Source organism: Paramacrobiotus metropolitanus, unplaced genomic scaffold (genome assembly GCF_019649055.1).
Source record: "Paramacrobiotus metropolitanus isolate TYO unplaced genomic scaffold, Prichtersi_v1.0 Parri_scaffold0000213, whole genome shotgun sequence".
Lineage (NCBI taxonomy): Eukaryota > Metazoa > Tardigrada > Eutardigrada > Parachela > Macrobiotidae > Paramacrobiotus > Paramacrobiotus metropolitanus.
Genome location: NW_026570433.1, coordinates 1 through 14,266, shown reverse-complemented (window position 1 = coordinate 14,266; position 14,266 = coordinate 1). Strand labels below are relative to the sequence as shown.

The 14,266-nt window shown below is 42.5% G+C and overlaps 2 protein-coding genes and 1 long non-coding RNA gene across 5 annotated transcripts; all 3 read left to right on the top strand.

Moving 5' to 3' along the window:
* The first annotated feature begins 333 nt into the window (after nucleotides 1–333).
* Nucleotides 334–1,748, top strand: LOC129601101 (zinc metalloproteinase nas-7-like). Its single transcript, XM_055499828.1, has 6 exons — nucleotides 334–392; nucleotides 590–677; nucleotides 1,084–1,219; nucleotides 1,286–1,467; nucleotides 1,527–1,556; nucleotides 1,738–1,748. The coding sequence occupies exons 2-6, from the start codon at nucleotides 599–601 to the stop codon at nucleotides 1,746–1,748; spliced, it is 438 nt and encodes a 145-aa protein (XP_055355803.1). The 5' UTR covers nucleotides 334–392; nucleotides 590–598.
* LOC129601100 (uncharacterized) lies at nucleotides 1,746–2,453 on the top strand. The gene is made up of 3 exons (XR_008692191.1): nucleotides 1,746–1,928; nucleotides 1,990–2,127; nucleotides 2,272–2,453. It is a non-coding gene; the product is annotated as an uncharacterized LOC129601100 (long non-coding RNA).
* A 3,627-nt stretch (nucleotides 2,454–6,080) lies between these two features.
* Nucleotides 6,081–8,170, top strand: LOC129601097 (uncharacterized). Of its 3 annotated transcripts, none has more exons than XM_055499823.1 (6): nucleotides 6,081–6,285; nucleotides 6,416–6,478; nucleotides 6,547–6,646; nucleotides 6,729–6,920; nucleotides 6,994–7,413; nucleotides 7,516–8,170. In XM_055499823.1, the coding sequence occupies exons 1-6, from the start codon at nucleotides 6,211–6,213 to the stop codon at nucleotides 7,920–7,922; spliced, it is 1,257 nt and encodes a 418-aa protein (XP_055355798.1). In that variant the 5' UTR covers nucleotides 6,081–6,210; the 3' UTR covers nucleotides 7,923–8,170. The 3 variants fall into 3 exon arrangements, with proteins under 3 accessions (XP_055355798.1, XP_055355797.1, XP_055355799.1); XM_055499822.1 differs by having other exon boundaries at nucleotides 6,083–6,285; nucleotides 6,726–6,920; XM_055499824.1 differs by having other exon boundaries at nucleotides 6,117–6,277; nucleotides 6,406–6,478; nucleotides 6,726–6,920.
* Nucleotides 8,171–14,266: the final 6,096 nt, after the last annotated feature.

The window sequence follows — 14,266 nt, the reverse complement described above, 5'->3', positions numbered from 1 at the left end:
GAGACAGAAACGGAATCTATCCCGTGGAGTGAGCGACACGATCTGGGTCGCGAGCTATGCGGAAACACAAAACGTCGCACCGTAATCGCTGACTTTTAATAATATTGAAAATTCCGACAACAGAAAATCAACACTGATCGGCGCAGCTCGATCGTAAAGCGTGGAGCCCATTCAACAGCGTGCAACGCTGTGCAGCACGTGCTATGCCGCGCCCACTAACAAAACACAAGCCAATCAGAAGCGAGACACAACACAGGCCATAATCCAAAGGCGTAGCGCCTAGCGCCACTGACGTGAACGCTAGTGATCCCGGTCTCACAACACAATGGACATCAAAAAGCACATTATTTGAGGGGGATATTGCCGGCATCGACGCAGATTCCGTAACAAGCGTAATACTCAGTGAGTCAGTGGTAGCTTACAGAATTTTGCGTGTGGATGTTTTGTATGCAAGCAGAATTATTATCAGTTTGATTTTGCCCGCGCGTACAAGTATCTTTCTTTCACAAGTTCATTTTATTCATACTGTTAAAATAATTTGTTTGCCTGTTCACCGCGTTACCATTCGATCACCATCTATGTTTCACAGGGTTAGCAAATGGCTCTGGATGTCGTAACTGACAGCGAGCTGCTCTGGCCGGATAGGCGAGTACCTTTCGTAATCAGTCCAAATTTTGGTGCGTTCTTACGCTGACAAACAGTAACCAGATACAGTAGCGTGTCGCTTTTCTGATCTTTCCGCCACAAACCATAACGCGCGCTATGAGCAAACTTTTCTATTGCACCTTTTCAGTGAATACAGATGGGTCGGTGCATACCACTTGAGAAGATGCTGCTATTTTCTCCAATCCTCTTTTCAAATTAAAGAATTTAAAAATTATTCTTTTAAATTAAAAGCAAAACTGAAAACGCAGCTTCACGATTCAGAGTTTTTGAGAATGTGTAACAACGGAACTTGTTGCGCAAGTGCACGAATTTGGTGCCATGTACCGAATCACTTCCCTAAATGCGGAAGCTTCCCAGGCTTTCCTTGTTGGGCAACCAAATTTTTTTATATTGATTACAGCATGTCATCATTTTTAGGTCTTACAGAACAAATTATGATTCTGAATGCCATGCAGAATCTGTCCACAGAAGCCGGCAGCGATTGCATCAGATTCACCGGTCGCACCGATGCAGATGGGGATGATCCCTTTATTCACTTCGTTCGTGGCGTTCAGTAAGCGAAATGGAGTATTTGCCAGTCGTCATTTTAATTTTTAACTAGCGCCCCGTTGAACTCCAGATGCAGTTCCCACATCGGGCGTCAAACCGAGGCTGACCAGAAGATTGAGCTATCGGCCTCATGTCTGGCGGAAATCGGCATCGTTCAACACGAGATTATGCATTCTTTGGGCTTCTTTCACGAGATGTCGAGAAGCGACCGCGATGACTATGTCACCATCATCTGGAGCAATGTAGACAGATGTAAGAATCGTAGAGCAATAAGAGGTTTTGCCTAAAAATCTTCAAGACCGATATTGCAGTTAGCAGGGAACAATTTGGCAAATATCGTGGTGACATGCAAGGACTGCCATATGATTACAAATCCATTACGCATTACCCTATGAACGCCTTTGCTAAAGACCCAACGAAACCCACTATCCTGCCGAAACAAGAGAAAGCACCGATTGGGCAACAAAAACGACTTCCTCCATTGGATGTCGAACGAATCCGACGGGCGTATTGCCCGGGCAGATCTCCATTAAAGCTAAGAACAGTTGCGAAAAATCATGAGATCGTCTTGAAACAAGTGTTGCCACCAGCCACCCTTCCCAGTGCTGCCACCAGCCGACGGCCTTCTACAACGACAAGTAAACGCACCACTCGTTTGCCCTTTGCGACTGCAGTACGCACCACCACAACAGAGGCGGAAAACCCTTCCACGGGTAATAAAACTGTAATTTTAATTATTGTCTTCTACAAATGGTCTCATATTGTTACTTACAGAACTTGTTCCCCGTGGATCATCGCCAGTACCGTAATCAACCACGACCAATGAACTGGAAGATTCGGAACATAATTCAACGGCGACGACTGAACTTTCCGTGCAGCAAACTACAACCTTAGCTACTTCTACATTTAAAGGTGACATCTTCATATAGTAGTTCCGTCACACTGATTAAAAGTAAAATCTACTGCAAAATAATAGCCAAAATTATTCCAAAAACTCTGAAATATGTCGCAGGATTTTCAATATGCACCACGTATAATCGTCTTGGTTTTTTTTAGCTGATGCCGCAACGACCACTGGATTAAGAGGATGGGCACGGAGCGACAATGCCTTCGATATGGACGCCACAATCAACGAATTTACATCTCGAATCAACAGCCAACTGACCCAGATGAAAATGAACATGCTCCCGATATTCAGCGCTTTTCCTGCATCTGGTGGATTCAGTCCGTTTCCCAATTTTGGCGCATCCCATATGCCTAACCTTTCTTTCGGCGTCGGTGGAAGCGTTATGACTCAAAGCAGCTTTTCGCCAGATGGACGTAGCTTCTTCTCTCAGCAGATGCAACTAGATCCTTTTCCGGATAGTAGAAGTAGTTTTTCCAGAATGACATTTTCTAACAACAGCGGCGCTCCTTCCGCGCACAACGAAACTATGTAACTATGTGGCTCAAGGCATGAAGTGAAAGCAGCAGCTTCCAGACAGGATAGCAAAGGCACTACAATAAAAGTTATTGTTTACTGTAACTCAAATACCCTGCATACCGCTGGCTGGCTAACCGACCAAATGTACCTCCGTGACTCCGTCCAGCCATCTTACATTTCCTTACATCTTTATTCTACCGTACCATTTTATGTAGTTATTGGTTTGTGACCGCCACTCAGATCTCCCTAACAAAAAGTGTCAGCAGGGGTGCAATTTTACGGGTTCGAGTCACGAATTAAGACGATACTACACTTACACAAACCACACATTCACTAGCTAGTATTCGCCTCTCGTACATACATCATTCCTCTACGGTTTGGAATTTGCAGTTTCAAGATTTCGTACACTTTTATTAGATTCGTTTAATATTATTCTTCAAGACATTGTACGCAGCCGCTATCCAAGCATACATTTGTTGTATTGTTCAAATACTTCGCTGCAGTTTGTCCCAGACATAGTTGCAATCCAGTTGCTCTTGGACATTGCATTGCGCTCGCTCAGTTCAGCGAAAATAATAGTGTATCCAAGTACTGCCACCGCCACCTACAAAAGCAAGACATGTACTAAATTTTTCTAAACATAAAAATGAAGTGTCGCGTACCGCAACGCCCACTTCGCGGGTAATTTCCATGCCTGCCATTGTGATGCCTGGATTCATCACTTTCAAAGCGCTGAGGTAGTGAACCAAGCGTTGTTTGCCGGATGGTGACAGGTCACTGACAATAAGCGTGTGCTGGAACAGCTGAACTGTCTCGGATTTCTACAAAACCCAAAAATAATATTACCTCTGTTGTGAGTATCACATATCCATGCGAGAGCAATACGCACAGAAAATTTGCATTCCAAAAAAACAACCAACTAAGCCGTTACGATGAGCTGTTAAAACCGTAAAAAACAAATGCCAATTTGGAAAAATGATTGGTATGCACTCATAACACTGCGATAAAGTGGCAGTAATACTGCAGAAAAGCAACAAGGTTATTTAAATAAGTAAAAATAAAATGTTCCGAATTGTGACCTTTTCGGTGAGGTAGATGAGAACCAAAGTATGTGCCAGGAGCAGCGCCATAGATACTGAGATGCGCACCGTCTGCGCTATATTGACAGGGTTATGCGCTTGAAAATCCTTACAGGCGCCATAAATATATGATAACAATACCGACAAAACTTCCACATAGGCTAACACATTTGTCCAGCGAAAGAACCTATCGAACTGCTTGATCGCCAGGCAAAGTACATTATGTTTAGCTATCCATTCTGCGGTTTCTTGCTCGTCCGTTTTCCTCTCTCCGTGAAAAATGCACTCAGCAATCTTTCGCACCAAATGTCGGTATAACATACTGATTAATAAAGGAAATATAATCAGCAAGCACTGGGTAACCTTTCGACCAAAATATCCAATCATATGGAATACCGTTAGGGCGCTGTGCATGTGGAACGACAGATGTGTGTGTAATACATAGTTTTCTTCGTCAGGTGTGATTGGTTTCTCATGAATCTCAGCGACTTCTTTTAAATCGCTCATCAGATTGGTAGCCATCATGAAGAACGGGTAGGATGCCAGAAATGAGACAGCAACGACGGCCAAGATTATTCCATCACCGAGCGTTGTCACATGCCCAAAGGTCACCAGTACCGTTCTGTGCAGCTGCAGAAGAAAGCCGTGAGCGCGCCACAGCGATGAGACGTAGACCAACGTTAACGGATGGTATAGGTAGTGGCGAATAGATAGCAAAAGGTCAGCCATGCTGGAGAAGCTGGAGAATTTGTCCCAAAAGTATTTGACGAAGATGGCGTCGGCCGTCATCTGCACAGCGATGTAGCTGCATAGTGCCACTGTCACCAATATATTTAAAACGTTCTTGTTGGAAACTGTTTGGATTGGACAGAGAAAGTAACCGCTGAGATGCAGTAAAATAAACATGCAGATTAAAACGGCCGTAATAAGTGATGTCGGCGCCGTCAAGCTTTTGCCAAACCCATGCATTTTAACCTTACAATTATTAAATTTATTACGTCAGTAGAATGACACACATACGTACATAATATCAAAATTATTAGTGCTGTCAAAACTATTGTGACTAACAGTAACGTTTTCAGTACTATGCGACGGAATGTACGTTTACGCGTAGTTGTAATGAAACGGCTCAGTCGAGTATAAAACTCATCTGCCAACACGATCAAAGGAAAATTCACTGTCCATAAAAGTGTTTTGTTTTGACCCCGGGATTCAAAATATGGTTAACTTGTTCCTACTTGGTTTTACAATGTAAACAACTCGGCCATCCCGTTAAGGTTTCGTGGTGTAACGTAAACCGATGCCTTGTCATGTTTGTGTTGCGAAATGGGAGACGTTGATTTCGCTGTAGGTCTCATCAGCTCACGGTTCAGTCACGAATAAATGAAGCACTATCGTGATCTGCAAACTGCAACGCATAACTGAAATAATCATGATGTTTTTAATTGTTGTTACGTATTCGCCATTCAAATTACGGCACTTTACTCATCCATCATTTTCAGTACAATATAACACTTTGTATTTGTAAAGTGTTATGTTTTATCCGAGCGATAAATTTCTGTATTGCCAAAAGAATTACAGTGCTGCATACGGACGAGCATCACAGTCATCCGATGTGCTTTATTCAGATCAAGTACTTGATAGTTGATACTTATACAGGCGAGCTTCGCTTATTTATTCCCAACTCCAAAAATTGTCTAGGTAATAAATAATGCTCTTAACCAAGCAGAAAACGCTACTCGGTAGGTGTTTGTGTAAGCTTTCGGAAACTTTTGTCTGCCGCCACCGTGGCGGCGCCACGAAGAGTGTATGTAGTGTGATAATAGTACAGTACGACTAAACGTAGTCCCACAAATCAGTGTATTAGCTGCACAATTTTCAATTGTACACCGGCATGAAAATTTGCTCTACGCAGATGCTACGATTAACAACCGTTACTGGTGTTACTTTATTCATTATTGATAGCAGCGGCTATGCCGCAGTCAAGCGTGAGGATAATCAGATAGTCAATCCCCTACCGGCATTTGGGCTTTGAAAAATTACTGGACCCGGCTGCCGGCCATTTTCAAAATTCTTATGAAACGTTCCTGGAAACAATATGACTGTATCCGAAAATGTATACACCAGACGCATTAAGAAGTTCACACATTTACGAACGTTTGACATTTCGGGAAACAACCACTACATATGACGCATTTTTAACGTATTGTGCCAATAATATGCGTACCGCCGTGCAATGCTAGAGCGAAGCCGGAACTGTACAGATATTCCGCTTTTGCAAATGTGCACTGTGTATCAACTACGAAGTATTTGTCATCAAGATCGTTAATCTGATATTAATCATGATCATATTCATGCCTATCGGCAATCAAATTGCGCTCTCCGTACACAGCATGTACGGAAAACACATATAAAAGTTGTTCTTGTTAATCGAGGAAAATTAGGTAGTATTGGACTAATCATTCTTGAATCAATTTCGTGCGACCATTCGCAATGTGGCTTGCTTTCGGAATCCTCGCTATTTGTGCGGCTGTCGTATCAGCAGTTGCTATACCAAACAGTAAGTGTGTAAAAACAAAGTCTGCTAACCTTCGAGAAGAATTAATCTAGTTAATATAGTGCATTTGAATATTTTGTTAAGTTGGCAAGGTACGAGTAATAATTATCGTAACATTCTTGCGGGAGCAGATATCGACAGGAAAAACCGCTGCGCTATGACAGTGAATTGATGGAAGAAGAAAATGGTGACACCGAACTGTTGGTAAGAATACCATGTTTAAATTGAGCAGTTAATCGTTTTGTCGTCGCTTGGTTTTGCCTGTAAAATAGCCGCTGCCAGAAGCGGAAACGACGAGCGTTCAGGACGAACCGCTTTGGCTCAACAACAATGCATCCAATGAGAGGAAAAAGAAACAAGTTGCACAGTTTGGTAAGTGTCAAGAATACGAGTGCAAGGAAATTGTATAATGAGTTTACCAAAGCAAAATGCTCCGTTGCTGTTGGTTTAGAAGATCAGGAAACCGCCGCGACCCGCACTGCAGAGCTAAGCAGAACTGGGAAGCCAGCGGAAAATAATACAACGAGCAATGTGACGGAACACACAGTGATTGTTCCAACCTCAGAGGTGAAATCGCCTAGGCAGCCGGCCAACGCTGCAATTGGCAAAAACGAAACACTGAATCAGCAGTGGGGCAATGGCAGCGGTAAGTCAGAACGCTACGATACCAGTTCTTACCAGTGCAGCTATCCATATAACAGATCGATCGGTTTCTGCAGTGATACTACGAGCCGGTCAATTCCTTGCGGCTAACACAAGCTACTATTCTCCATCACGAACGTACCGATTAATCCTGCAGACCGACCAGAATCTAGTCCTGTACCGGAAATGCGATGGGCGTGCGGTGTGGGCCTCGGAGACGGTTGGACTGCCTCCGCTACGCGCCGTACTGAATAGTGATGGACATTTTGTCCTCGGGTCATGGGGCAATAACAGCGACCATCTCGAGAGATCCTACTGGTCCACCGAAACCTGGGGGTATGGCGAATCGAGACTCCTGCTGTCGGATCAGGGCTACTTCTACCTCTGTAACGATGAGAAAGGATGCTACTGGCGCTCCTCACGGTCCACGGGCACTGAAAGTTGGCAGTGTGGTGGGTGGGTCAGCATTGTTCCAGCAGAATCGCTCCATTACCGAGGTAAGCTACGAAATATGGCGATACTATTAATCTAACAAACGAAAGGACTTTAAAGTTTAAGTCACTCCGTCATCTATTAAAATCTGTTTTTCTGCTCTTCAGTGATAGTCAAAGTGGGAAATGATATGGAATTAAATATTTCACACGACTCTCCTAATAGAAAATTTAGCTTGGCATTATCCCGTTACAACAAACAGCAACTGGTGGTGTGGCGCGGACAGGATAGTCGAATTACTTTTAAGGCTGCCGCACAGAAAAACATTAGCCACATTCGACTGCAGGAAGACGGGAATCTCGTCATATACAGCTTGGAAAATCAGCCGCTGTGGTCCTCCATAACGAACGCACCGAACTACGAGTACGAAAATCCCGAGTTGCGGCTGTACGATGATGGTTTCCTCTATCTGTGTGACAACCGCGGATGTTATTGGCAGTCAAGCGGATTTCTTGATGTTGTAAACGCGAACATTGATAAACGCTTAAGTTTTCTGCTCAGAAATATTGGATAGCACTGAAACCAAATTATAAAAGAATATTATTGGCGAAAAACATGATTTCGTGTCTTGTGCCTGTTTCTGTCTTGGTTTTATTTCAGCAAATCTAGTTTACGAAGTCTGTGCTTTTTTGCAACGTCGATCGTTATTGTAACTAAGTAAAGATTGATTGGTTGTTTTTACAATTCAATCTATTTTTTTGCGCGGTGATGTTTGATGGAGTCCAGGAAGATATGGCACTATTAAAAGCCGCTTGTATCTTGCTCCAGCTATCACCTACCTGCAACTGCTCTAGCGGTCAACAGCCACATTTCCAAAACGTTCGCAATGCGGCTGTTGTATATCAGCCAGCTTGCTTTGGCTATCATCTGATTCATGTCTCCATAAATAGCTGAATACTGTAATTCGGCAAAAGATTATAATCCTATGTCCAGCGCAAAAAAAGGGCATGAACTTTATTTTTTTCACCTGATATCATTACAGAAAATTATTTATTACGTGAATCATAACAATATTTCCATCAAATTAATATTAGGTAAAACTCATAAGAAGCTAGATATGAGGCGAGAGATGCATGTGTGGGAAATACATAATAATAATTACTTTATCGGGTTCCGTCAGATTCGGTTCTTTTTCCTTCAGCATCTTTACAAGAACACTATTAACTTCCGTCACCATGTGAAAGTATGTTCTGAGCCACAAAAAGTATCATTTAGATCTCCTTGCAATCAAATTTACAGAGAATAACGCTTGTTATTGAGCCTAGAAACGTTGCAAAGTTCCAAACGTTTTTTTCGCGATAGAATTTGTCGACGTTCGTTAAGACGCTGCTGCTGCTCGATTGCTACATAAAGGTCATTCCATATTTCACTGATAAGCAATGCTAAGTTGCTAACCGTGTTGCGTTGTGCATCTGTTGCTGCATTAGCAGGTATGGATAAACTCTACTAATAAACTATGCCGTAAACCGTACAGTACTGAGTATAGTACTCTGTACAATGTTCTCTGTCCATCTGTAGATGTTTACGTTTAATACAATACTCCGCCCGGGAGTATGTTTGGGCTCCTGGAGGCGTAACTGTCCCCACGAGCAATATTTCTTATCCCTGAATGTCTCGGAGCCTTGAAAATAACCCTGTACCGAAAGTGTCGTGAGGGTTGTGAGGGGCCACATAAATTTACAACTGTTGCCAGTACAACTGCGCTTTTGTACTGTGGTGACGCGAAATTAAGGGACAAAGAAATCGCCAGGACCACCCGCACTAGCTGTCGGTTCCTTTGACATCAATGAAGCCGACGCCTAGTGAGGGCGGTCCAGGGGATTTCTCTGCCACTTAATTTCGCGTCACTACCGTAACTGCACTGAAGTAATCTTCGTAATGAAGTTATATCACAATGTTCGAGTACAAGAAAAAAGAGCTTGCAAAGTGTGCACTGCCCGCATACACCAACACATATTTTCCCAGTGCAACCAGCAAGCGCTATTTTCCCATACACGAACTCTCTGGTATAACAATAATATTATGTTCGAATCAGTTGTCATGCGTGGCAGTCACATGCCCGTCGGCTTTTGAACGATTGATCCTACAAAATTCCCGAACACATTTACCGGGTTATTCTGAAATGATCCAGTTTTCCTGAAACACTGACTGTAACTATAAAAAAAGTCCGTCAGACGTCGTAAGACGTCCACGCGTCGGGATCGGTAAGAAGTAGCTGGTATTTCGGGGAACGGATAAAACAGTGACGAGCCAGAAGATTGAACGATTAGAACGCATGCACTGCTAAAACAAAGCCGGAACCGAATGACGCTTTGTACATGTGCAGTGTACCACATAAAATGGCAGATATCAGCAATCAAGATTATTCCTTCGATATTTATCAACGCTATCGAGACTCGAGTTATGCTCGAGTATGTATCGATCTGCGGGTATGTACTAGACACCGATGCATATAAATAAAGCTGTTCGCGGTTTTTGCTTCAAAACAAGTTACATTAACTCATTAAGGTCAATCACGTTCTAATAAGAGCAAAACCAACTGATTGTGCAAAATGTGGCTTTACTTCTGTATTATTGCTGCTTATGCAGTTGCCACGCTAACCGCTGCCTTACCAAGCAGTAAGTGTCCAACTTGACCACAAAATTGATGCCGAAAATAGTTAAAAGCACCCCGTTTTGCTTCTTTCTTAGATTTACGGGATTTTACTCGCGCAAGAAGCGTGAATACCGGGGCACCGCCGTGGCTCACTGATCTCGACTCGATTGCAGCGGCTTTTCGTGACCTACAACTTCAGTTAAAAATCCCCCATTCGCATGAAACGGTTGGTGAACAGCCGGTTGATTGTAATTAGTTGGATTCCTCCTTTACGCGCGTACTCGGTAGCGATGGCCATTTTATCGTCGGATCGTGGGGGACCGGTGACAGCATCGAGACATCTTACTGGTTTACCGAAACCTGGTGATACGGCGAATCGAGACTGCTGCTGTCGCATCTAGGTTACTATTTGTTTAACAATAAAGGAGTCTATTGGCGATCCTCTCGCTCTTCCGGATCCCAAGGCTGGCAGTGCGGTGGTCCGGTCAATCTTGCTCCATCAGAATCGTACGATTACTAAGACAAGTTGTTTGGTCTTACGAAGACCTCTTATGTAATATTAATTGGAATTTTAATTTGCATTTTCAATTCTTGTCGAAATGGGAAACAGTATGGATCTGGATACTTTGTACAGTTCTCCAAACAGCAAATTCACGTTGGGACCATCCCGTTTCAACAGGCAATTAATGGTAGTGCGCCGGCAAGACAATCGAATAAGTTTCAAGGCGGCGACATAGGAACGCATCAACAGCGTCCGACCGCAGCAGGACGGGAATCTAGTGGCGTACAGCATCGATAATCGCGCCCTTGGTTCCTCCATAAAAAATGTTCTGACCTATGACGAGTGGGAACTGCGTCTATACGACGATGATTTTCTTTATCTATGTGGCTCTCGTGGATGTTACTGGCAGTCAAGCGAATCACTTGATTAACTTTGATAAATTGTTAATTGTAGTTGTCTAGTCAAGCTGACAGTGTTCTGCAATTTTTTACGGCTTGGATCTTAAACAGCCGTGTCCACCAGCATCGCTTTTCCGGATCTGCAGCACACAGGCGCTGGCTGCAGGATCCGTTTCTTGTCAGTTGATTGGTTTTGGTTTTTGTGCCGTATCTCCATAAAGTCGATACTTCCGGGTTGTGTTCTGTCGTGAGCGGTGGCAGCAGCCACCTGATAGTACACACTAGCTATGCTTTGCCCAGATTACTGTTGTTCTGACTAAAAGCACTACTCGTATCCAAACTTTGCTTCTTCATGTTCTCGCATAATGCTCCCCACTGGTAATTCGGCAGTTATCTGTTGAGGGTGTTCGCTCTGCAGCTACAGTAAGGCATTTGCTTCGAGATAATACATAACCGGATGTCGTCGGCAAAAAAATCTTGACGACTGCTGAAGACGATCAAAACGCTAGAAGGGAAACACTGGATGTCGTTTGTGCCGTGCGGTGCGCACGTCAATCCCTTTTTTAATCTTTGCCCTCCACAGAACGACTTTCTAATTAGATAAAAAAATCTACCGTATTTATTATATTAATATAGGGGGAAAAAGCAGTCTAGCCGAACCATTCCCCTGTACTGCTGCCGTCAGCCGGCTGGAGTTTTACGTTGTGGCTAAACATGGTGCTTATGTACCGCGCCTGGTTTAGCCGCATGTACTGCCGTAACGTCAAACTCCAGCCGGGTGACGGCAGCAGTGCCGTGAACTGGTTCGACTGACATGGTTTTCCCCCCTATATGCGAGCTAACACGAATTTCCTGTCAAAATACAAACAGAGAGCGAAGAAGTGTCCGTCTATATATCGACTTCCAATTGCATGTTGTGTACACCGCAAACTACTGTAGATGCTAAATAAAATTATTAAAAACCAAGGGAAGGCTGTACTGTTGAGCGCGTGCGAGAAATAATATCCTTCATCCGGTGTACTTGGTTTCTGGCAGATGTCTGGGCCTCCTGCATATCACTTTTCACATTATTTGTCGCCGTATTTAATGAGTGCGTAGCATCCCAAAAGGACAAGCCAGTGACGGGAAAGGTCACTGTCTTACTAGGATTTCTACGTATATTCAAAGGCCGCTCTCTTCAAAGGTCATCAAAGCGGTATTGCGATGAAACAATACAGAAAAAAATGTTTAGAAAACCATTGGCGCGCCACAGCACGGCCGAGCGTACATATACATGTCGCTTTATCTTTTCTCAAAGGAATTCAGATAAACGCCCAGCATTTTCCATAATTTTTGGTTTCACACCAAATTCACGATTATTTTTGTGATTAATTAGCATACAAATAATTTATTTTACAATACAAGTATATACGAGCACAGTCTTAGGTGCGAGCCTTAATTAAACATACCGTGTGTACAGTAGTTTAGCAAAAAATTAGTAGTTTGACATCAAATACTTATATCGTTATTACTGTTGTCTGCGCCATTGCCTTGAATAGTATCCTTCGCTAGGATGCTGATGGTATACCAATTCATTAAGGTCTTTTATTAAAGGATCAGTACTTTGTTATGAAGCTTTATTACGTGCAAATACTCTGTACAACTGCTGCACCTTAGTGTGGCGTTATGACAATAGTTGGTTCTAGTCAATAGTCAGTTGCCTGTCGACGTCTGAACTATAAACTAGTTTCCACTAAAACACTTTACAGTTTTTCTGTAAGAGATGACTGTATCCAAAAAAACTTCCGTCAGATGCCCGAAACGTCCACACGTGCAAATGGGCAGGAACGACTAACAATTGTAAGTCGTACTGACATTTTGGGGAATTGATAGGCATATGACGCGCTGGAGATGAACGATTAATATCTGTACTCATGTACAGGCAGGCAGTACAGTTAGAACTGAGCCGGAACTGTACAGAGTAGTCTGCTTTGCAACACGCGCATCGTAGTTACAGCATTTCCACATTCCGGTTTATAGTATTCATTCGATATTTATCACTGTTATCTAAACTCAAATTACGTTATAGCTATTGAATCATGAAGGTGGTATTGTATATAAGTATTTCTGCTTGCCTGATTTAGCAAAAGTACCATTTATGATTTATTCTACCGGGTGGCTGAACAAAATGGCCGTCTGTTTTGTCATGGTGCGCTGGATCCGTCTAACACTGAATTGACGTTATCTTAGTTTCATTCGATAGAGCAATGCTTTTAACATTAAAAAGTTAAGTTAAATCAAAATTTCCATAAGGCTGAAATTTTTTATGAATTGTTTTGTAAAACTGGCTGGGTTTGGATGATGTCCTGGAAGCGAAAATCTGAAATTACCCGTTTCTAAATTAAAAACTCTTGCTATTCAACTAACGACATTAATGTAGCTTATTTCATTTTTTCTGGTAGGGAAGTTGTTTCTCGTTTTTTTACTGTAAGGAATTGCAGTATTCTAGCAACCGTGCTTGGCCAGTGCGCTGAAGAACTGAGACTTTGCACAAGTAATTCCCGGGAAACCGGCAAACAAAGTCTTTGAGAGCAAATTTCAAAGCAACGTTTTAACAGCTTACCCGACTCAATTTTGTTTCAGAAAGGGCAATGTGTCAGCTACATTTTAAAGTCAAATCTTCATTTTTTGGTGCAACCTGTCATGCAGCCAAAAATTGTAACAGAAAATACTCGAAAATACTAAATAAAAAACCGGCATTTTTCGAAAAAGTCACAATGTGTCTTGACTGCATAACTCGTTCAGCGTATGCAGCATGACCAAGACTTTTTTTCTATTGAAAGAAAACGTATTTTGCTAAATGAAACAGTTATAAATATTCAAAAGGTCCGTAAGGGGAAGAAATGGCACAAGATTTTATGTTTTGCGAGCTGGGACACAAACAATTTTCAGACAGTTTCATTTGGCATCATTGCAAACGAAGACGGCTTAATTTTTTTAAAAACCTCGTTTTACGTTTTGTGGCTAATAAAATTCTCTATCGAATGAGCCTAAACAGTTTACGATGCGACAAAGGGTATGCGAAAAACAAACGAAAACAGGAGACGGCCATTTTGTTCAGCCACCCGGTATTAAATACATTTCTCTTGCACAAGAAATCCTCCGACCGCTCGAAATGTGGTTTTATTTTTACATCATCGCTGCTTCAGTGGCTGCAACGTCGGCCGTTGTTTTACCAAACAGTAAGTTTATGTACGCTACCTTTCAAGCTAATGGTGAATGAGTTACAATTTCAGCTAGTAGTAATCTAATATGAGTTACTGATAAAAGAGTTTGTACTAACATATGGTAAATGCTCCTCAGATTTACGAGATTCGGTTCTT

Bases quoted from the DNA above. Each gene is read 5' to 3' on its own strand.
- LOC129601101 (XM_055499828.1), top strand. From the start codon at position 599: ATGGCTCTGGATGTCGTAACTGACAGCGAGCTGCTCTGGCCGGATAGG. The intron at 678-1,083 runs GTGCGTTCTTAC...CATCATTTTTAG, and splicing joins CGTAATCAGTCCAAATTTTG to GTCTTACAGAACAAATTATG. The intron at 1,468-1,526 runs GTAAGAATCGTA...CCGATATTGCAG, and splicing joins CTGGAGCAATGTAGACAGAT to TTAGCAGGGAACAATTTGGC.
- LOC129601097 (XM_055499822.1), top strand. From the start codon at position 6,211: ATGTGGCTTGCTTTCGGAATCCTCGCTATTTGTGCGGCTGTCGTATCA. The intron at 6,479-6,546 runs GTAAGAATACCA...CCTGTAAAATAG, and splicing joins ATGGTGACACCGAACTGTTG to CCGCTGCCAGAAGCGGAAAC. The intron at 6,921-6,993 runs GTAAGTCAGAAC...CGGTTTCTGCAG, and splicing joins GCAGTGGGGCAATGGCAGCG to TGATACTACGAGCCGGTCAA.